Raw genomic sequence first — 24873 nt, forward strand, 5'->3', positions numbered from 1 at the left:
TTCTGCTTTCATTAAAATAAGTTTTAATAACACTAAATGCATTTACTTCATCTTTATCAAATCGTCAGTTTCTTCATTTGTAAAATTGGAATAAAAATCTTAAAGGGTTTTTACACTAGCACTGAGGTACTAATGAATTTTGAAAAGCATTTAATATCATATAAATATAAGGTAAAATTGACATACTGAGAGAAAGAGATATATCTTAGTCTGGGCTAAAGATGGGGTCATGACTGCAAGACTGGTAATGTTAGGTTATTTGGGCAGAGTGAACAGAGATTTGGTGAAAAATAGGGGGCTTTGTGTCACTGAAATAGAGCCCTGGTGGCTAGTGGTTAAATGCTTGGCTGCTAACCGGAAGGTCTGCTGTTCAAACCCACCAGCTGCTCCGTGGGAGAAAGATGTGGAATTCTGCTTCAATAAAGATTTACAGCCTTGGAAACCTCATGGGACAGTTCTACTCTGTCCTATAGTATCACTTTGAGTCGGAATTGACTGATGACTGTGCCTCTGAAGGTCCCTGAGTGGTGCAGACAATATGCGCTTGACTACTAACCTTAAAGGTTGGTGGTCTGAACCCACTGAATGCTGCCACGGAAGAAAGACCTGGCGACCTGCTTCCATAAAGACTACAGCCAAGAAAAACGTATTGAACAGTTCTACTCTGTCACATAGGGTTGCCATGAGTTGGAATTGACTCAATGGCAATGGGTTTGCATTTTTTTTTTTTTTGGTATGTCACTGAAAACCTCATGAATAATATGTTTAAAAAGCATACTGAACATAGTTTAATTATTTCCTCAGCTAGTACGATAATCTTAAAGGAGTTTTATGTTTAGAAGTAAACATAACGTTATTTTTCAAACTTGTTTTGACACACAGCTGCAAGATATTCAGTACCTGGTGGAGAACATCTGGGCGTCACAGTCAGCACTCAGTGCTTGGGATGACCTCAATGATCTGGTCATGGTCAGGTGGGAGAAGTCCGTGCCATGGTCCCCCTGGAACTGCATTCTCCTCACCAAAAGTGAAAGCTTTGCTCATCTCAAACTAGCGAGTGTTGAGGAGGTAAGGAAAGTGAACTGGATTTGGGGAATTGGTTTAATCATTGGAACTATTAGTAGATAACCCGCTGCCTTTTAATACATGCCATGCATGACTTAAATACTGAAAGATGTATTAAGAAGTCAAGAACTCATGGATACTAGTAACAAAACGTGTGATGGTGTGCATGGAGGAGATTAAAATTAAAAGGAAGCTAAGACACATAAAAGGTAAAGATAGGAAATTTCAAAGTCTTGTAGGTACTCAAATAAGACACTAAACCAAAAAAGAAAAAAAAAAAAAAAACAAAGCAAACCCAGTGCTGTAGAGTTGATTTCGACTCATAGCAACCTTATAGGACAGATTAGAAACCATAGGGTTTCCAGGGAGCGGCTGGTGGATTCGAACTGCCGGTCTTTTGGTTAGCAGCCATAGCTCTTAACCATTGCGCCACCAGGGCTCCAAATATGATACTACTGTCTCCTAATAGCAAGTTCAAGCACAGAGAAAGGGCTAGCTCTATTATTGCAATATTTTACAATGCAGTACATTCTTGAGAGGTTTTCTTTCTAAAAATTATTAATATTAATTCTTTATTGTATTACTCTCTCACTGAAATCTAAGTTACATGAGGGCAGGGATTTTGTTTAGCTTATTTTCCTCTATATCTCTAATACCTATGATAGTGCCTGTCACAGACTAGGGGCTCAACAAATATTTGTTTAATGAATAAATGAATATTAATACTGCATAGATATCATCAAACCCAGAATCCGCCCTTTTTTGATTCATCACGAGTTGGCCTTGAAGCACACTAAATTGTCAAGTAAATTCTGTTCAGAATTTCATGCTGTAAAGGGCAGCCGTGCTGAGGGAGTATGCCTCTGAGGCCCCATTTGTCATTTGCTTCCAACGAACCAGGAGTTGGGAAGGCACTACAAAAAATAAATGCCGTTCAATTTCAGTAACTGTCAAGGTGCCATCTATAAAGCATTTTGATGAACAGATTCGAGGGGCCCCTGGCAAGTTCCTAGAGAGCTTCATTTAACTAAGCAAGCCTAGAATCCCAAGAGCTGATCTGATTCTCTGCCTTCTATTGATTAAATTGCTGTGCCTTTAATTCTATAGAAGATAATAAAAAAATGAAAAAAGGAAAATAAAGAAATGACATTAAATAGAGTTATTTTGAATAGTGTCATTCCCTGCCTGTTTTTTTTTGGGGGGGGGGACGGGGGTGGGAGGAGAGGTATAAAGGGAGAAACTAGTTAAAATTTTAGCTTTCTGAATAATTTTTCAGTAGAGTTTTAAGAAAAATTTTACTCTAGGGACTGAAAGAAAGGGCAGCAAGAATTTGAAACTGTTCTAAATATTATATTTAGTAAACTAAGCTGCCTCATAAATATTTAATTGCTGGAAGCATAGCCAGTACTAGCAATATCATTTCATTTAGGACCCTTGGTGAGATTGAAGTTCATTCCTAAAGCTGGTTATTTCTGGGCTGCTTTAATTAATCCACAGAGCTCTCTTTGTGTACTTAATCAAATTACCGCAGTATCAAATTAAATGTTCTCTTCACAGGCATTTCCAATTTCAAGATGCCAGTCTTATTGAATTTCTATAAAGCTAAGGTTCTAAATCAGACAAACTGGAAAAATTTGCTTTTATTGTGGTTTTGGGCTAGTGTAATCTTTATTAATATTCAGTCTTGTTATAGAATTGTTTATGACTTGTGGCGAGTTAGAACATTTGTAGAATTCCCTTGATGCACAGAGATTTACTTTCTCAGTAAGTAAAAAACATTCCAAAGTTAAAATAATCTTGACACATTGCAATCCAGACACAAGTTATAGGAAAAAACACGGCAAAAGGCTTCTGTTCTCTGAGCTGTACACGAGGCAGATAAATCTTCCATGGTGTACACATTGACCAAAGTAGAAACAAAAGTGAATATAAAGTCAGAAGGTCTGACCCGCTGACATGAAGTGACTTAGGTAGTAACTATGTAATATGGAAGCACTTTAAATCATTTTTGGCTTATTTTATTTTTAGTTAGCATAAAAACAATACATCCTTGGTTTAAAAATATCTGGATATGACAAAAGAATGTTATAAAGTAGAAAATAATAGTCTCATGGTATCTGCCTATCCTCACTTCTGCTTCCCAGGGGTAACTACCATTTCTTACATACAATTTATTGAAATTCTCCTAGAAGTTTTCTGTGTGTATGTAAGTATATATGCTCTTTTTTCCAGGACTGGTTTCATGTTAAATTGCTGTGCTGTACTTAACAATAGATCTTGGATATCTTTGCTATCTTTCCATATTATCTTATTCTTTAAAAAAAAACCAGTTGTTGTCAAGTTGATTCCGACTTATGGCGACCCCATGTGTGTCAGAGTAGAACTGTGTTCCACAGGGTTTTCAGTGGCTGATTTCTTGGAAGTCAATTGTCAGGCCTTTTTTCAGAGGTGCCTCTGGGTGGGCTCGGACCTCCAACCTTTTGGTTAGCAGCTGAGTGTGGCATCTGTTTGCCCACCCAGGAACTCCTCTTATCCTTTAAGAGATGCTTATTATTCCATTGAATGTGTGTACTATAATATGTTTATCTCATCTTTAATTATTAACTTTTGGTTCTGTAGAGGTACTTTGAAAACCTATAGTGTTCTACACATGTATAAATTAATATCGCATTATAGAAATGGGCTAGCTTCCCTTGAATAAAGTATAGACTAAGAAGTGGTGGAACAAAGATTGATAAGTGCATAGGATGAGTAATTTGACTTGGTAAATTTGTAAAGAGGAAGCTTAAAAATCCCAGGAAACTCCTATATAATAATACTTTCTTCAAGAATATCGAATCCTTTTCCTCAGGGCTTTCTTCTACTTTCAGTTTGACTCTTGGAAGGGATCTTTAACGAAGGGATGTCTTACTCTCAGAAAATAAATTTTAGGAGTAGGTACAGGTAGTATTTGTGATTTGGTTGAAAAGAAAGACTATTGAGATTAATAAAGAGAATTGAAAGAACAGTTGCAGCCCAATCCATTCCAACTCATGGCGACCTCATGTGTGTCAGAGTAGACCTGTTTTCCATAGAGTTTTCAATGGCCGATTTTACAGAAATAGATTACCAGGCCTTGCTTCCCAAGTGCTTCTGGATGGACTTGAACCTCCAACCTTTCAGTTAGCAGGGGAGCACCTTAACCGTTTGTACTTCCCAGGGATTCCAATAAAAAGAATAAAAACAAAAAAAAACCCATTGCTGTCAAGTTGATTCTGACTTAATAGCGCAACAATAGGACAGAATAGAACTGCCCCATAGGGTTTCCAAGGAGCAGCTGGTGGATTTGAACTGCTAACCTTATGGTTAGCAGCCAAGCTCTTAACCACTGTGCCACCAGGGTTCTAACAAGGTGGTATTTATTCATTCAGTCAGAATCTACTTTTGAATGTTGCAGATACTGTGCTAAATGGTTGGAGAAAAACAAGGAAATATGATGATATCATTCTTCCTTGTTTTGGTTGTATTTGGATTCAGCTGCAAATAACAGAATAGCCAATTTACAGTTACTTCATCAAATAGGGACTTAATTTTCTTATATAACAACAAATCCATAGGTTGGCAGTCTCGGGCTAGTGTGGTAGCTCTACAGTGCTGTCAGAAACCCAGGGCTAACTTTTTTCTCAGCCGTATTTAACATTTGACCTTCGTTTTCATGCTGCAGACTCTTAGTGAAAAGGTAGCTGCCCCATCTCCTGCATTATATCTACCTCCTAGCCATTTTTTTTTTTTTTTAGCCATAGAAAATGGCTAAAGGTGCTTGACAGGTGAGTCTGCCCACCTTGAAAACCCCTTTAAAGGGTTTTCTCTCAAGCTTTATCTGGTAACTTCCATGTAATGGCCAGAAATGTACCATGTGGCTATTCTTAGCTAGAATGAAGGCTAGGCAAGCTGGTATATCCACACCCTATACAAAATCAGGTCTCTAAATATGAATGGTAGGGGTATTGAGTTGGCAACTAGCAGTGTCTGCTACTCTCTGTCGAAAACAAATACTTATAATTTGACAGCACTGTACAGAGAACTACACAGTACTGTTGTAGCTTGGGAGAGACAAGAAGCCTAAAAATGAAGCAAGAACAAATAAAAATGGAAAGGCACAAAGCTGTGATGAGAAAGGCAGGGAGGTTATTTATTGTTTAGAAGAAAGTAGAGAAACAGTGAAGGCACTTATAAGGTGGGAATGGGAGGTAGCAAGCAGACTGACCAAAGAAAAGATTACACTGTCACAGCAACAATGTGATCTTTATATTTTAGCTCAGGAGATATGGAGGGAAAGACCAATTTTAGAAAAAAAAAAAAAAAATCTTTCAAGCTGCTTATTAGTATCAATGTTGAAATAGATTTAAAGAGGTGGCAAGAACATTTACGTCTGAAAAGATTGAGTATGAAAAAGACCTAGTTTGAACCTTCAAGGTTTCCTTATCATGGAAGGGATTCTCAGGCAAATTAGTGAAATTCAAGGCAAAATGAACGAAGTATCATAATTAAAATACAATGAAAGTGTTTGGGAGTATAGAAGAAGGATTGATTAATTTGGACTTAGAGAGGTCAGAGGTCAGAGGAAAGGCTTCCAGGTTAAAGCGTGTGAGCTATGGATGGTAGGGTAAGTGGGAAAAAGTGTATTCTGGGCAGAAATAACTAATGAGCAAAGTCACTGAGGCGTGAAAGTATTTTTAACTCTGCTAAATATATCTGTGACATTTAACGGAATTTGATCTTCTTTTTTTCTCAGGGATATGAACCCTTGTTTATTCACAAGATCAAACACAGACATATCCTGGCTAAGAACTATTTTGCTCAGATTCCAGTGCTGGCTTCATTCATACTTGAGGATGAGGAAATGGATGAGATCAGGATGAAGTATCGCCCAAAAACATCACCTAAGATTATAGAATCCAAGGGACCCTGTCCTTAGAGGGCCCAGGGCTGCTCGTTTGGTGATCAGCATTTTCATCCGCTGCTAATAGAGTAATACTGAGGTCACGCAACACCGAAATAGAATTTTATCTTTTTATTGACTTCAGATTTTTTGGTAGTAGCATAAATTGTTTAAAGAGAAAACATTCCTATATAAATGTTTTATTGTTAGGCAATTAGTGCTAAATTGCAAGACTATTTTCTTACTGAAAGTGATCTTTTAAAGTAAACATTTTATTTTTACACATTTTACATCAAATTTTTATTTAAATTTCAAGTGCGTTATAGTTAAAATCCCACAGACAAATGAACAAAAACTAGACTTTACCTTCAACCCAAGTAATTTGGTTCAGATAAAATGTAGTCATGGGAAGATATTCAACACAGATGGGAGGAAACAGAATTCTCTTTCTTGAAAATCTTTACAAGTAGGATGAAGACTTTAGGTTTCAAGAAAGGGACTTGAATCTTTCCTGTTTATCTTTCACTTTCACCTTCCACTCTTCTCAAAATCCCCATAAATCAAGTGGAAGTATGTGTAAACCAGAAAAACCGTCTGCATTCCAAGCTGAAAAACAGGGTAAACATTGGAACTATCTTTTATCCTGTGGGAGAAAAACTACCCTTGGCGCAGTGGTGACACTCTGTTGGAAGAATCAACTTGGGACATCTCTTTAATGTTTCTCTTTTCCCTTCTAAATGGTAAATAACCTTCCTGCCTTTATCATCAAGTGGCAATAGTTCTTATACACACACACAGCATAATTATATATAACCCAAACCCAGTGCCATTGAGTCGATTCTGACTCATAGCGACCCTATAGGACAGAGTAGAACTGCCCCACAGAGTTTACAAGGAGTGCCTGGCGAATTTGAACTGCCGACCCTTTGGTTAGCAGCCGTAGCACTTAACCACCACGCCACCAGGGTTAAGGAGGCTGCTCAGTTCTCTCAAGTTCAATGATCAGGGCATTCAATACCAGTGTTGATATCTGTTCTACCCAAATATTTGCTAACACGTTAGCAACACGTTTTCTAAGATGTCTACAAATTTTTTACTTAGCAAAAGCATGGCACAGCACAATTGTTCTTAGGGAATTAAACAACATGGAGGGAAGTGCTATAATGCTATTGTTATTTTCAAGGTTTCTTAGACAATCCAGACATTCATGGAAGTTCTACACAATATAGCACAGATGGGATTAGATTGGGACCATGCTGCTCACTGATGAGCAGGCAGCAATTTAACACACACAAAAGTAGGCTTTCACTGGAATGTAAATGACCAGATTTTCACAAGATACTTCAGGAGAATCCCCTAGCTCAGAGAAGAAAGGCTGGGAAAGTTAGAGGGAGCACTGGGGAGGCAGAGAGTGAGGCGGAAAGAGCCAGTTAGGGGCAAATAAAAGACTGGGCGGATTCCCCCAGCTGCCGAAGACATGAAGAAGCTGACTGTGGCATTTGTTACAGGAATGGAAGACTTGTGGAGTAAAACAAAAAGGTGTGGAGCAACAAGAGCAATTGAATCATACATGAAAAAGGGGTGGTACCTTAATTTAGACCTGAGGGAGTAACTACAAGGGCGGGGGGGAACAGCTCAACAGCAGAAAAACTTTCCCTCATAAAAATCAACTCTTTCAGTTAACTCTTTTCCTAGTCTCATATGAATTATAGTTCTAATTTTACACTGATATCTAAAAATACCCAGCAGAAGGAGCTAAAGTAGGGGTCGGGCTGGAGAGCAGTTAGATTGCCTTCTATCAGAATCTTCACAGTATCTGCGTGCCTCTAGCTCTTGACCAGATACACAACCCCCACCCCCGCCACCCCCACCACCCACACGCATACAACTACTAGCAAATGAAACCACAGAAAATATGTGTCCCCCATTCTCCTTTTTGGGAATGAAATTATTTGTCAAAGTTTACATGTCAATACTGAAAGAAGAAAAAAGCTGATAGAGAAAAGTCACCAGATAAGTAAAGATTGAATAATTTCTTTTTTAAAAAAGGGATTTTCTAAGGAATCAGAACAAATATTCCCCAATGAAAAGTTTAACTGAAAAAAAAAAAAAAAAAACCTTTTGTCTTTTTTTAGCTTCTCAAACAGGCTATCTGCATTCACTATTTCTTTAACTCATGATTTTGGTATCACATCAAAAAATCTACCACCAAAAACAAAGTCCTGAAGATTTACCCCTATGTAGGAGAAAACATTTAAAAAATTTTCTTGATAATTGATATGACATTTGCGAGCTCCTTTCATTTTTTTTGGAAAGAAAAAGTGATATTGGGAAAAATTGCTAGCAGAGAAAATATGCAACTGCTGAATTGAAAAAAAAACATACATTGGTGGCAATGAAAAGCAAATTTGGTACTTGAAAGCTAAATCAGGGAATAGGTAGATTAGCTCAATAATTTACTAAAACTCAGAGGAAAAGGGTAAAGAAAGGAAGATGAGCAAAAGTAATTTTAACAGCTTTACTATACCTTTGCTACAAATAACACGAGCCTTGTATGGAGCAGAAGAGGAGAAACAATTTTCAAAGATTTTAAGCTAATTTCCCTAAGCTGACAAGGGACTTGGATCCTCAGTTGTCTAAAGTTTCTCCCAAGTTCTGAGAAAAATTAATAAAAAGAGACACACCTAGACACAACCTTGTGACATTTCTGAATTTTGAGAATAATGGACAAATTCTATCAACATTGTAATTGGAGGAAAAAAGCCAAAGGAAAAGAAAAAAATCAATTACAACAGTGTAGATTTTTCTTCCCCAGCACTAAATGCCAGAAAACCAGGGAGGGAGAAATATGACCACTGAAAGATTGCAAATTTAAAGGGGAAAAAGTAAACTAAGAAGGTGACCCCCAGGCAAACTTTTTTATGCGTGAAGACAACAGAAAGACATCTGTCATCAATCTGTGAGTACCTGTGCTGTATCCCTACTGACCCCAAAGCCATGGAGGTTAAGACATGGGCACCATATTGTATCCGAGAAACAACAGTGAGCAACCTCAAGACCCTCTCTACATGATCGCCATTTGTGTGGTTATGAAGCAATGTAACAATAAAAAATAATTCCTCAAATAAAAATGTGTAGTGTAAAAATGATCTGAATCTAAAATATCCTGGTAATTCCAATAAAATGTCTTCTGTAGAGTAAAAATTTGTCAAATCTTTACAAGGGGCTGAGGGGAGCCAATAGTTATGTAGGTAGAAAAGTAGATATTCAAGTATATTCAAACAGTTAAAAAATTTAAAGGTAACCAGTAGCAAAATAAAAATGGAATTATAAGCTCCACATTTCTAAAGAAAAAAGAACAACCAAAAAAAAAAAAAAAGAGAACTGTCACAAAATCAAGGATTATTTTTTAGGTTAACAGGAAATAAGAAGGTTGCAAAAGAAACATAAGGTGCCGGACACCCCGTGGCACTCCCTTCGTGAGGTGTTGATAACACCTCTGAGGGTGAGTTTTGCCAGCACCCTAGTGGGCAGCTTCCAAGTGTATCTTGCCAGCAACCTGGTGGATTGTTTTCTGCTTGCCAGCCCTAGTTTGAGGCACCACAGCAAACTTCTCTGCCATATCTCCTCCCTCTCCAACAAGATCCGAGTCTCAGCCTCAGGTGGGACACTCTGCTGAGCGTGTTCCATTTTGGGATGATCTGCCTCCATCTTGGACCTAGTGGCTGCTCTCGATATCTGTTCTTGTATTCTTTAGAGTTCTCTTTACCCTATAATAGCTAATCCCTTGTTACTAGTTAAGAATACTTTATATTGAATTTCTCCTTTTCAAATTGCTGTGTTGTTTTTGCCTCCTGACTGCATCCTCATTGATGCAGAAAGCAATGTTGAAATTTCCTCTCTGAGGTGAGAAACCATTTGTTGTACCTTGTGTCGCCGACATAAAGAAAGGCACAATGCTTAGTGGGCTTCTTGGTGCCTGGGATCTACATGTACCACGTTTGAATATGCGACTCTGACCCACTTATTGAGTAACCCTTAAGGCTGCCAGTTTTGAGTAGAGTAAAGGAATTGCAGCCATGAAAACTTTCCTGACACTTGGACCACATGACTCAGCGGACTCAATAGTACTGGACATATCTGTGGAAGAGAAAGATGCTGTAAAGAGCCTCTGATAAGCTCCAGTAGAGGATAGTAACTCAGATGCTTAATGTACTGGGGTGCCCTAAAGCATGTCCTTTTTTACCAACAAGTGTTCTCCTGGCCTTCTATTGGGCTCTGGTCGACACTGAACACCTAAAACCATGATTCACCAAGTGATTATTTATTCATAATGCCCATAATGAACTGTGTCATCAGATGCACTCAGATCGCAAGGCTGAACATAACATCATTCCATTAGAATGGTATATACAAGAATCCCTAAAAGGCCTGAAAGTTATAAGTAAACTGCATGAAGTATCTCAGACCTGCATCGCATGTGCTTCTACTGCCTTTCAACTTATCCCTTGACTCGTAACTATGGTCTTATGGAAATTTCACTATGACAACTTAAATAATAGAAAAAATAGCGAACTGGTTTACCGAAAAATCTGCACACCATGGTGTCTTTCAGTCTGGCTTAGAGAATTGTTTGCACACCATGCTGGCCACTGTATTATAGTGCTACTTGGGATACGCATGAAAGACCCTTTAAGATAATTCTCCCAGTGGGCAGAATTTTTTTTTTTTATATCTTATTATCTTTTATTTTTTTTTATTATCTAGTTTATGAAATGGGAGATGGCTGGTGGTATAGAGCTGCAGAGATCCATGGGTAGCATTGCTGAAAGATTGATCAAATGGAAAGAGAAGGAATAATATTAGGAAATTTGTGGTAGGAGTCCTGGGGGAGATGCATGTGCATAGACATGCCCTATGTAAGTGTCCTCCAGATGGCATTGACTGCAGAGGAAAAAAAAAAAAAATTTTTTTTTTTTTTTTGAGCTACCAACAATCAAATGGGCAAGATAATTCCTCCCATGCATCCCTAGCCTCCCTGGTGCTTGCTCTGTGGGTCCCTTCACAAAGTGACTCTGACAGTATGGATGGAGCTTACCCATGGGCTCAACAACAGGTATTTTTCCTCACCAAGGCTGATTTGGCCACCACCACAGCTGACTGTATAATCTACCAACAGCACAGGCAAATACTGAGCCACAAGATGGTAATATTTCTCAGGGGTATCAGCTGGCCATCTAATAGACTCTACTGAACCCTTTTCACCATGGAGTGGGCAGTCATTTGTCTTCATGAATATAGATCTTTAATATGGGTATGATTTATCTTCCCTGCTTGCAGTATTTCTGTCCACACAATCACTCATGGAATTATAAAAAGTCTTACTCATCTCTATGGTATCACATATTACATTGCCTTCAACCAAGGAACTCATTTTACAGAGATGGAATGAGACAATGGGTTCATGCACACAGAATTTTCTGGTCTTACCATATTTCCTATTGCTCAGAAATATCTGACTTGATAAAACTCTGGAATGGCCTACTGAAGACTCAGTTATGGTACCATGTGGGTGACAACACCCTGAGAGATAAGAGATCTGTCCTACAGGATGCAGCATATGCCTTAAATAATTCATTAATTAGTAAGCAGTGCCATTTCCCTCACAGCCAGAATGCATAGGTTGGGAAACAATGGGTAGAGGTGGTCAGTAGCTGTTGCTGTCTCTTCTTCATTCAGAATGCACAGGAATGGGAACAAAAGGAAGATATTAATCCACATAACCTACTTAAGGAGCCCTGGTGGTGCAATGGTTAACAGCTTGGCTGCTAATCAAAAGAGCAGCAGTTCGAATTCACCAGCTGCTCTTTGGAAACCCTATGGGGCAGTTCTACTCTGTCCTTTAGGGTCGTTATGAGTCAGTCGACTGGACAGCAATGGGTTTGGGGTATTTTTGTTTTGTTTTTAACCTACTTAAGGCATTATCATTTCTCATCTCTTCAATTTTGGACCCAATAGATTTAGAAGTCTTTATGTCCAAAGGGGGAATTCCTACAGGGAACCCACTAGTATTTCCACTGAATTGGAATCTGAGACTTACAAAGAAATACATTAGAGAGTTCAGATGGTTTAGTAAGTGTGTGTCTTCCTAAGTAAACAGGCCATAATTTCTCTTTTCCACAGGTTGAGAGCCACCAATATCTGGTTGAGGAAGAACGTTTTCCATATTTTTGTTATAAGATTATTCTATCACAAGTTAGAGTGTCTGGCAATTGCGAATGATATCCCAAACAGTTTGCTAGGGTGCCCTGTTAGATCCACTACACCATGTTGCTTTACTGGATCCAAGAACTATCATGGGAGGGATAATGTATCCCTCCATAATGGGCATTATAAAACAAACGCTATTTCAAACTCCAAAAACTATTACATGTTACATTTTGTACAACAGTAATCTTAAAAGTGAGACTGAGTTTCAGAAGGAGACCTGAAAAAGAGTTTTGGTTAAGAAAATAACGTACTGGATGCTCTCTATGTGGAGAGAATTTTGATAGTCTTTTTACCACTGACCCTTTTGTAGAGGGTCAGCGAAACAGAAGAAGACCCTCCATCAGATGGATTGACACAGTGTCTGCAATGATGGGCTCGAGAATAACGTTAACCACCATTGTAAGGATAGTGCAGGACCAGGCATTGTTTTGTTCTGTTGTACACAGGGTCACTGTGAGTCGGAACTGACTCAGTGGTACCTAACAACTTACCAACTTAACCCAAAAAAAACTTTTTTTTAGCACCCTATAAAATCCCCAAAACACTTACTATATTACACAGATCAAATACACATAAAAAGATAGATTAAAATATTGTCCATGATTATCAATTGTTAAAACATGTACCTATACTCAATTTTCAGTCGATTTACAGTTCCCATTTTTATGCATTTATGTAATCAGGGAAGGAAAATATATACTAAACTATGAACCTCTCAAATATGAACAGTTATGATAATGAGAGAGAAGCAATGACTGCTTTTCATAGCATCTTATAGACTGCTGTTAGAAGATATTTGAGAAACAAACTGAACTTGAATTTCTTCTCTCACTCCCACACGCAATGCAGAACTAAATCACCATCCCAACATATACACAGTAAGAGTGATGGTTCTCACATTCTAGAGAGTTTACATTTTTATGTCGTGTCAAATCCAAAGAGCATATCAAAACAGAATTCAGAAATGTTTAATCATTGCTAACTCAAGTGAAAGGGTGTGAAGACAAATTTGGGGGATGAAGTAACAAAGTGATCTTGAACAGACAGTGAACAGTTTTACACAAGTCAGAAGCCTATTTTTCTGACTCTCCAATAAAGTAATTTACTGGAATTGGAGATTTCATCTCAATACTAGAATTGTGAATTGCATTAGGTACAAGAACAAGTGATAGAAAAAGAAGATCGAATTATTTTTGCCTAACAGCTCTTCAAATTGTTATCATTTTTACTTGGAAACCTATACCTCTTTGATAATTTTCATATGCTGTTTTTTCCTAATATATATTTTTTTTTTTTTGCTACCTTCACTCCTGAGTTTTCACTTATTCCAATCCTATGCTTTGTTCCAGGTCAGCCCAACTATACCTCATTCATTCATTTACTTGACACATATTTACTGAGCTTAATATGTACTGGCTATTATGTTTTGGAGCAACATTGCCTAATAAACTATCCATGCCCTCAAGGAACCAATGTAGCAGACATACAAATCATTGCAATCTTTCTGTGCCTCAGCTATAAAAATGAGGCTGGCAACACTTCAACTGTAAGATTGCTAAAAATTAAGTGTGTCTGTAAAATATCTGGGACACAGAAAACAAAATGAATGAGTAATGTTTACTTGTTTGAAAAAAAATTTTAAGATGACATAATTTATTTTAAATGCAATATGTTCATGGAGGACTCATGCAGAATTAAGTTTCCCATCTAATTACTGACCTTTTTCTTAGGGGTCCATGTGGCTGTTAACACATGGAACCTTGGAATTTGTCCAACAGCAATTGCACCCTAATTTGACCATAGTATTTTTTTATCTTTCATTAGCCTTACTCTTTCCTTTTAATGTACGTGTAAACTCTATTCAAAAGGGACAGACTCTGCTTTCTAGAGGTGAAGTTTCCAAGGTCGTTAGTATGAGCACCCACTGTAGACCCTTTCCAGTTATGTTACAAGTGTTAAAGAGGTTATCGTGAACTTTCCGTGGCACTTCCTCGGAAAAATATTCCCTAATCACAAGAGTTTTATCTGTCAGTGGGTTGTTTTGTCTCCATCCTCCCATGCAGCTTGTGCTTGGCAGTTTCCACTGGTCTTCCTAACCTGTAGTTATCTTTCTCAAATTAGAGGCAGCTGGGCAATTTTAGGGAGACAACAACTCACTAATTCTCTCTTCTCTAGTTTGTAAAGCCACTAATCCCTCAGATTTCAGGAGACTGACCCAGCCTCTCAACAAAGAATTGTAATATTGACTTAAACTTTTTAGGCTTTATTATTATACAGATATTCTAGAACACTGTGAAAATTAAAAAAATACCAATTATTACAAAAAATAAGCACACTGTATATTGTGATAGCTCCCTTCTCCCTGCCTCTTTTTAAGTTGATATGAATAAAACCAACTAGAGTCAGTTTCTCCATTGTAAGAAACTAATTTCTAGTAGGCACAGAAGGTAGAAAAGGACCCTTGAGTTGAAGAAAAACTTTTTTTAAAGTTGCTTAAGAATAAAGAGTTCTTACTTGCTAAATGAAAACCCCAGCTGTGTTATATTAACAATATGTTTTTTTGTCACTGTTTTCCTGGGAGCAAATTCCAATGATAACTATTTTTAGAATGAATTTAATGTCTTTAATTTTTTTCTTTTTTCCAGTTTTTTAATTATATTATTTGACCAAACTCATCCTGATCTGCCTTTTTAACCCTCTTTCTACACTCGTGAATAACTCTTAAGGAAAAGCTTCATTATATAAGTCATGGTGCCATATACTGGGGCCAGCACCCCACTGAGTTATGGAAGTGTGGAGAAGGAAATCAGCCTTGGTTCTTTGACAAATCATAACAAGACTTTACTTCAAAAACACTTATACATTAGTATACCCCCACATGTCTGTCAGTTTGTCATACTGTGGGGGCTCGTGTGTTGCTGTGATGCTGGAAGCTATGCCACCGGTATTCAGATACCAGCAGGGTCACGCATGGAGGACAGGTTTCAGCTGAGCTTCCAGACTAAGACAGACTAGGAAGAAGGACCCGGAAGTCTACTTCTGAAAAGCATTACCCAGTGAAAACCTTATGAATAGCAGTGAAACGTTGATGTAGTGCTGGAAGATGAGCCCCCCAGGTTGGAAGGCACTCAAAAGATGACTGGGGAAGAGCTGCCTCCTCAAAGTAGAGTCGACCCTAATGACGTGGGTGGAGTAAAGCTTTCAGAACCTTCATTTGCTGATGTGGCACAACTCCAAATGAGAAGAAACAGCTGGAAACATCCATTAATAATCGGAACCTGGAATGTATGAAGTATGAATCTAGGAAAATTGGAAATCATCAAAAATGAAATGGAATGCATAAACATCGATATCCTAGGCATCAGTGAGCTGAAACGGAGTGGCATTGGCCATTTCGAATAGGACAATCATATAGTCTACTATGCTGGGAATGACAACTCGAAGAGGAATGGTGTTGCATTTTTCATCAAAAAGAACGTTTCAAGATCTATCCTGAAGTACAACGCTGTCAGTGATAGGATAATATCCGTACGCCTACAAGGAAGACCAGTTAATATGACTATTATTAGATTTCTGCACCAACCACTAGGGCCAAAGATGAAGAAATAGAAGATTTTTATCAGCTGCTGCAGTCTGAAATTGATCGAACATGCTCCTTGGGAACTCTATGGGGCAGTTCTACTCTGTCCTAGAGGGTCGCTATGAGTCGGAATCGACTCGACGGCACTGGGGTTTATGCAATCAAGATGCATTGATAATTACTGGCGATTGGAATGAGAAAGTTGGAAACAAAGAAGAAGGACCAGTAGTTGGAAAATATGGCCTTGGAGATAGAAACAGTGCCGGAGATCAAATGATAGAATTTTGCAAGACCAATGGCTTCTTCATTGCAAATACCTTCTTTCACTAACATAAACGGCGACTATACACATGGACCTCACCAGATGGAAGACACAGAAATCAAATCGACTACATCTGCGGAAAGAGACGATGGAAAAGCTCAATATCATCAGTCAGAACAAGGCCAGGGGCCGACTGTGGAACAGACCATCAATTGCTCATATACAAGTTCAAGCTGAAACTGAAGAAAATCAGAACAAGTCCACGAGAGCCACAATATGACCTTGAGTATAAAAAAAAAAATATCCCACCTGAATTTAGAGACCATCTCAAGAATAGATTTGACGCATTGAATGCTAGTGACCAAAGACCAGATGAGTTATGGAATGACATCAAGGATATCATCCATGAAGAAAGCAAGAGGTCATTGAAAAGACAGGAAAGAAAGAAAAGACCAAGATGGATGTCAGAGGAGACTCTGAAACTTGCTCTTGAGCGTCAAGCAGCTAAAGCAAAAGGAAGAATTGATGAAGTAAAAGAACTGAAGATTTCAAAGGGCCTCTCGAGAAGACAAAGCAAAGTATTACAATGACATGTGCAAAGAACTGGATATGGAAAACCAAAGGGAAGAACACGCTCGGCGTTTCTAAAGTTGAAAGAACTGAGGAAAAAATTCAAGCCTTGAGTAGGATTCCATGGGGAAAATATTAAATGACGCAGGAAACATCAAAAGAAGATGGAAGGAATACACAGAGTCATTCTACCAAAAAGAATTAGTTGATATTCAACCATTTCAAGAGGTGGCATATGATCAGGAACCGGTGGTACTGAAGGAAGAAGTCCAAGCTGCTCTGAAGGCATTGGTGAAAAACAAGGCTCCTAGGAATTGATGGAATATCAATTGAGATGTTTCAACAAACAGATGCAGCGCTGAATGTGCTCGCTTGTCTATGCCAAGAAATATGGAAGACAGTTCCCTGGCCAACTGACTGGAAGACACCCATATTTATGGCTATTCCCAAGAAAGGTGATCCAACTGAAGGTGGAAATTATAGAACAATGTCATTAATATCACATGCAAGCAAAATTTTGCTGAAGATCATTCAAAAACGGCTTCAGCAGTATATTGACAGGGAACTGCCAGAAATTCAGGCTGGTTTCAGAAGAGGGCGTGGAACCTGGGATATCATTGCTGAGGTCAGATGGATCCTGGCTGAAAGCAGAAAATACCAGAAAGATGTTTACCTGTGTTTTACTGACTATGCAAAGGCATTCGACTGTGTGGATCATAACAAACTATGGATAACACTGGGAAGAATGGGAATTCCAGAACACTTAATTGTGCTCATGAGGAACCTTTACGTAGGTCAAGAGGCAGTTGTTCGGACAGAACAAGGGGATACTGATTGGTTTAAAGTCAGGAAAAGTGTGCGTCAGGGTTGTATTCTTTCACCTTACCTATTCAATCTGTATGCTGAGCAAATAATCCGAGAAGCTCGACTATATGAAGAAGAATGGGGCATCAGGATTGGAGGAAGACTCATTAACAATCTGCTTTATGCAGATGACACAACCTTGCTTGCTGAAAGTGAAGAAGACTTGAAGCACTTACTAATGAAGATCAAAGACCACAGCCTTCAGTATGGATTACACCTCAACATAAAGAAAACAAAAATCTTCACAACTGGACCAATGAGCAACATCATGATAAACAGAGAAAAGATTGAAATTGTCAAGGATTTCATTTTACTTGGATCCACAATCAACAGCCATGGAAGCAGCAGTCAAGAAATCAAAAGATGCATTGCATTGGGCAAATCTGCTGCAAAGGACCTCTTCAAAGCATTGAAGAGCAAAGATGTCACCCTGAAGACTAAGGTGCGCCTGACCCAAGCCATGGTATTTTCAATCACATCATATGCATGTGAAAGCTGGACAATGAATAAGGAAGACCGAAGAATTGACGCCTTTGAATTGTGGTGTTGGCGAAGAATATTGAATATACCATGGACTGCCAAAAGAACGAACAAATCTGTCTTGGAAGAAGTGCGGCCAGAATGCTCCTTAGAGGCAAGGACCGTGAGACTGCATCTTACATACTTTGGACATGTTGTCAGAAGGGATCAGTCCCTGGAGAAGGACATCATGTTTGGCAGAGTACAGGGTCAGCAGAAAAGGGAAAGACCCTCAACAAGGTGGATTGACACAGTGGCAGCAACAATAAGCTCAAGCATAACAACAATTGTAAGGATGGCACAGGACTGGGCCGTGTTTCATTCTGTTTTGCATAGGGTTGCTACGAGTCGGAACTGACTGGACAGCACCTAACAACAACAACATTAGTATAAGTGCAATGAATACAAAATAGTAAACATAGGCAAATATTTTAATAAAAGCTATATTTTCTAAGATATAAATTTGACACCCTGGAAAGAGGCACTTATAAAAAGGACCCCATATCCCACAATATACTTATAGTTGCAATTTTTATTTGCAGTGGTTGAAGTGTAAATATATTTTTGTGGCATCCTTTTATTGTTGGGGTAAAGTTTGTACACAGCGAAATATATATCCTAAATATATAATACAGTGAATTTTGAAAAATGTATTTATCTGTATAGCCAATATACTAATCAAGTTAATAATGTTCACATTACTTCAGGAAGCTTCGTTGGACCCTTTTCCAGTCAATTCCCACTCACTGTAGACAACCCCTATTCTGATTTCAATTACCCAAGACTAGCATTGCCAACTCATGAGTTTCATGAAAGATTCTTTTATGTTCAGTTTCTTTTGCTTAATATAGTATTTTCAAGATTCACTGATGTTTTTTCATGTATTGGAAGTTTGTTCATTTTTATTGTTGAGTGTTTTATTTGGATTATTTCCTTTTTTCCTATTATAAATAAGGTGCTATGGACCTCTTATCAAGCCTTTCTGTGGACATATGATTGATTTCTATTGATTATATGTGTAGAAATGGAATTGCTGGGTTATAGAAGAGAAGTGTATTTAACTTTATAAGAAACTGTTGAACAGTTTTCCAAAAAGGTTGACTATTTTACACTCCGACCAGCAACATATAAGAATTTCATTTGCTCTGTATTCTCACCAGGAGTTGGTGTTTCAAATTTTAGTCATTTCAGTGGTGTGAAGTGGTATCTCAGCATAGTTTTAATTTGCGTTTCTTCGTGAATAATAATGTTGAGCACATTTTCATTTGCTTACTCTTGGGTCATCTGTTGGAGTGCATCTTTTGCCCATTTTTTAATTGGGTTGCTTGTCTTGTTGAGATAGAAGTGTTCTTTATATATTCTGGACATGAATCCATTGTCAGATTCATGTATTATGAATATTTTCTCCCAGTTGGTGGTTTGCCATTTTATTTTCTTAGTGGTGTATTTTCATGAGTAAGTTTTTAATTTTGATAAAGTTAAATTAATCCATTTTTTCCTTTCATGGACAATGGTTTTTGTGTCCTCTCTAATAAATTTTTGTCTTCTCCAAGATTGAGCAGATATTATTTCCCTCTATTTGCTTTTTTTTTTTTTTATTTGCTTCGTAGTTTTTCTTTACCTTTAGGTCCTTGATCCATCTTGAATTAATTTCTGTATATTGCGTGAAATAAGGATTAAAGTTTTCTTTTTTTTTTTTCCCTCGTGGATATCCAGGTGTTGTGGCATTATTTATTGAAAAGACTTTCCCTTCTCCCTTATGCCTTTGTCAAAAATCAGCGGGCTGTACATGTAAGGGTCAGTTTCATGCCTTTGTCTTCTTTTCCATTAGTTTATTTGTCTTGAGTTATGTAGCTTTGTAGTATGTCTTAAAGTCAGATGTTGTGAGGCCTGCAACTTTGCCTTTTCTTTTTCAGGATTGTTCTCATTATTCTTGGTTGTTCGTATTTCTCTGTATATTCTAGAATCAGCTCATTCAGCTCAACCAAGTAATAATAATATATAAATAAAACTATTAAGATTTGAATTGGGATTACATTAAGTCTATACATAAATTTGGACAGAATTGAAGTCTTATCCAAAATGGGTCTTTCAATTCTGGAACATGGTATACTTTTTAAGGTCTTTTAAAATTTCTATCAGCCATTTTTGGTAGTTTTCTGTGTAGAGATTCTACATGTCTTTTTAACATGTTATTCCTAAATATTTTATGACACTGGTAAGTGTTCACTCTATTTTCTGAAGGAGTTTGTGTAAGAATGGCACCTCTCTTTTAAATATCTGAAAGACTCGCCAGCGAAACCATCTGGGACTGGGGTTGTTTTTGTGTGAACATGTTGATAGCCCATTCATTTTCCTTTGTGAACATTGAGCTGTTCAGCTTTTCTGTTTCTTCTTGTGTCAGTTTTAGTAATTGTTGCAAGAAATTTGTTCTAAGTTGAATTCATTGGCATAAGGTTGTTTATAGCATCTCATTTTAATTATTTTAAAATATGTAGAATTTACAGCAATATAACTTCTTTTATGTCAATTATTGGTAGTTTGTGTTTTCTCTCTTTTGTTGCTGGGAGGTGATAAATTTTATTACTTTACAAAGAACAAGCTTCTTTAATTTTCTCTGTTTGTTGTCTATTTCATTGATTTCTGCTTTAATTTTTACTAATTCTTTGATTCTTATCATTTGGGGGATAGTTTTGTTATCTCTGTCTTTTTTTTTTTTTTTAACATTTGCCTTTTCTGTTTTTTGATATGTGTGAGGTCATACAATATTTGTCATTTTGTGATTGGGTTATTTCACCAAGCATGATGTCTTCAAGCTCCATCCATAGTGTACCATGTATCAAGACTTTATTTCTCCTACTGTCTGAGTAGTATTCCACTGTATATATGTACCACTTTTTGTTTATCCATTCATCTGTTGATGGGCATTTAGACTGTTTCCACTTTTTGGCTATGTGAACAGCACTGCAGTGAACATTGGTGTACATGTCTCTGTTTGAGTCTCAGCTTTCAAGTCTTTGGGGGTATATAACTAACAGTAGAATTGCTGGATCATATGGTAGTTCTATTTTTAGTTTTTTTGGGGAATCGCCACAATTTTTCCTCAATGGCTGTACCATTTTGCCTTCCCACCAGTAATGGATAAGAGTTCCAATTTTGCAACATCCTTGCCAATATTTGTTATTTTCTGTTTCCATAACTTTGTTTTTTGGGTTTCCATAACTTAGTGTTTTAATGCAAATTCCTGTCTTACCCTTATAGTGTGAGCTCCTGTATTCAGGGATTGCAAACAGAAAAGTCCTCAGGGCATTGAATTAACAAAGGAATGAAAAGAGTAGGGATAGTCCAACAGGGTGTGGTGGTCCTCTTGGGGAAGCTGAGTGTGTTTATCCAGTCTCGAAATCTTCAAATTCAAATAATGAGGATGATCATTGATGATAGTGAGGACAGTGCTAAGTAGGTTTTTGGCAGAAATTTGGCCCTATAGGGTGCTTGTCTTTTCATATGTGCTTGGGAATTGGTTAGTGTAGAGGTGGCACAAATTTAAAACTGAATAAATATTAATTATTGGTCTTCTTACTATTGCTACAGTTCGCTGAGTTAAGTGCTGTGATGTAGAAAAGGAGGCAGGCCAAGTGGCTAAAATTCAATTTGAAAAAATACAAATTCATTGAATGGGTAGTTTGCCTAAAATCATGTCAAAAAGCCCAATATGCTAAAAGCCATTTTGCTAGATCATCATTTTGCCAAATTCGTGGATTGTGGCTTTAGCACTTCAATAAAAAACAAAACAAAACAAAAATCCAAACCCGATTCTATTGAGTCAATTCCAACTCATAATGCTAAATAGCTTTATCAAACATATTTAGTTTTGGTCGTGGAGTAACTTTTCTGTTTTTACTAGTATTTTGGGAATTTTTATTATTATTATTATTGTGCTTTAAGTGAAAGTTTACAAATCAAATCAGTCTCTCATACAAAAATTTATATACGCCATGGTGTATACTCCTAGTTGCTCTCCCCTTAATGAGACAGCACACTCCTTCTCTCCACTCTCTGTTTTTTTTTTTGTCCATTTGGCCAGCTTCTGACCCCTTCTACCCTCTTATCTCCCCTCTAGACAGGAGCTGCCCACATAGTCCCGTGTGTCTACTTGATCCAAGAATCTCATTCTTCACCAGTATCATTTTCTATCCTATTGTCCAGTCCAATCCCTGTCTGAAGAGCTGGCTTTGGGAATGGTTCTTGTATTGGGCTAACAGAAGGTCTGGGGACCATGACCTCTGGGGTTCTTCTGGTCTTAGACCATTAAGTCTGGTTGTCCTAGCTTCTTAAAGTAAAAAGTTAAATAATTAATTTTAAATCTTTATTCTTTTCTAATATAAGACTTTAATGCTATAAAGTTTCCTCTACGCAGTGCTTTAGCTATATCCAACAAAAGTAATATATTGTATTTTCAATATTATTTTATTTTATTAAAAAATAGTAAAATAATCAAGTGCTAGCCTTTTAATAAAACTTATAATTTCCAAGGTAAATGTTCAGTTGCGTGTGTTTTATTTATTTTGCTCTGTGTATATTATATTCCTTAGACTCATATATAACCTAAAGGAACATTTTTGGAAAGACACATTTCTGAAAAGTCTGAGGCAGGTTTTTATTCATATGCAATTATAAATGTGATGAATGATTTGACTTTGAGCATAAAAATGACTTCCTCTAAAATAATTTATGGGAGTATCACATCAACTGAATTTATTATATTTATTTCATTGCTCAATCTAAGAAATGAGTGTTCATCAAGGTAAATTTACTTTGGTAGCTTGATCATTTGTAAAATCCAATTGATGAATGCTTCTTAACTTTTGATACCAAATCACTTCACGTATTTTTCCTCTCTCTTTTTTTTTTAATTCTCTGAATTTTTCTGATGCTGCATTGCGGGAGAGGATAAATATGCCTCTGAAAGGGCCAAAAAAGGCTTAATCATATCCCTGGGAAGGCAGAATCAAGCAAGAAACAAAATAATGCTTTCTGAGCAATGGTCTGTATTTTCATTTCCCAATATCACTCAGGTGGACAAATGCAGCCACACTTCACCTGCCCAGAGCGGGAATGCCAACTCAAATTTCTGCCTTTAACTTTTCTTGCCCACCATATGTCTGTCTCATATATGTAAATATTATTTAGAGTAATATGGCTGACACCCACAGATTGCACAGGAAATCAAAAATGATTTATATTATCTCATAGATGTTTTTTGGGCTGGACTATATATAAACACACACCATCAGTAAAGAATCAGATGGTGTAATTGAAAGATACTGTGGTATATTTGAGGAGATACGGATTTTACTCCTGCTGTTGGATTTTACTGATGTATATACTTTTGGATCAGTCATTTAATTTTTCCATTAGTACAGTGATGTATTTAACCCAGGTAATCTCTATGGTGCTTTGTATAACTCGCATTTTAGGTCTATAGTAACCACAGCCCAGATTAGAATTTAGATAGACTCAGGAGAACAGAAACATCTGAAACATTTTGTCAGTGTTTTCAATCCAGTTCAGCAAACCACAGCTGATTTCTGACCATGTGCCTGGCACTGCTTGTGCCAACTGGGCCTGTGGGAACAAACAAAATTTTTGCTTTACATACATTTTTTAAAATGATGGTAGCTTAACAATTTTTTATTAACCCCTTCTCCATTCCCCATTCTCAAGTCTTCCAAAAAAAAAACAAAAAACAAAAAACCAAAACCCAGTGCTGTCGAGTCAATTCTGACTCATAGCGACCCTATAGGACAGAGTAGAACTGCCCCATAGAGTTTCCAAGGAGCGCCTGCCTGGTGGATTCAAACTGCCGACCCTTTGGTTAGCAGCCATAGCACTTAACCACTACACCACCAGGGTTTCCTCAAGTCTTCCAGGATTATATAAATACCACCAACTTAGATTGTGGACATATTTTAATATTTTTGTTGGTACCCATATCAAAAGTACAATTTCACAATAAGTGCCAATTTTAGACCCTTAGCGCAGAAGAATACCTCCTCAAGTAGAGGAAATTCTTTCTTCTACTGAACTTTGTCTTGAACTTGATAGTTTCTATGATTGCCAGCTACTCAGCTACCATGTACCTTTTCAAAAGGAGTAAGAAAATGACTATGGTTTCTTAGTCTTCTGCATTGTCATCTCTGCCTATTTTTGAGATTTACATAATAAGATTTGTCAGTGGAAAAAATTCTGTGTTTGATCACCAGATTAAAAGCAAAATAGTTGCTCAACAGACCAATTTTCTCTTCTATTTGAAAGAAGCATTTCGGAGTTAGAATTGCTTGATATTGTGTATTTAATTATAAGTATAGTTATAGACTAGATAATAATGAAACAACCTCTTAGTTACCTACACATGAACTAAAATACATATCTTGTTAGTTAATATTTTCCCCTTTATACTGGAAAAAATCAAAGTACTTGAGGTTAAGGCTGTGATAAGCACAGCCATTGATTTACTGCAGACTGCGGCTAACCCAGCCGCTACAAGCCCACAATAGACAGCATCTGTGTTCTCTGATTTACAAACAATAAACAATTAAATCCAATTCTGATTTGGTTTTGTTCTGTGTTTTGCTAAAATCAGAACAATTCTGAAAATAAATGCATCATAGATGATTGATAGCTATTCCAACTAAGTCCATCAGTTTACGGAGATTGAAAATAATAGGTTAAGTGACTCTTGGCGACATGAGGTGTTAGCTGTGGCCTAGAATTCAGATTTTGCCTGAGGCCAATGTTTTTTGTTTGTTTATTTTTCTTTAG

At 37.3% G+C, this 24873-nt stretch overlaps 1 protein-coding gene across 2 annotated transcripts in view; it reads left to right on the forward strand.

Moving 5' to 3' along the window:
* The window catches only part of IQUB (IQ motif and ubiquitin domain containing), a 109084-nt gene that overhangs the window by 59653 nt on the left and 24558 nt on the right, over positions 1-24873 (forward strand). Inside the window, exons 12-13 of one of the 2 annotated variants that reach the window (XM_049893134.1) lie at positions 883-1068; positions 5840-7990. In XM_049893134.1, the coding sequence (XP_049749091.1) occupies positions 883-1068; positions 5840-6022 (369 nt within the window). In that variant the 3' untranslated portion in view covers positions 6023-7990. Of the gene's footprint in view, positions 1-882; positions 1069-5839; positions 7991-24873 lie in introns of those variants that run through there. The other variant, XR_007518388.1, reaches the window with a different exon arrangement.

This window comes from Elephas maximus, chromosome 8 (assembly GCF_024166365.1).
Source record: "Elephas maximus indicus isolate mEleMax1 chromosome 8, mEleMax1 primary haplotype, whole genome shotgun sequence".
NCBI classification, from domain to species: Eukaryota; Metazoa; Chordata; class Mammalia; order Proboscidea; family Elephantidae; genus Elephas; species Elephas maximus.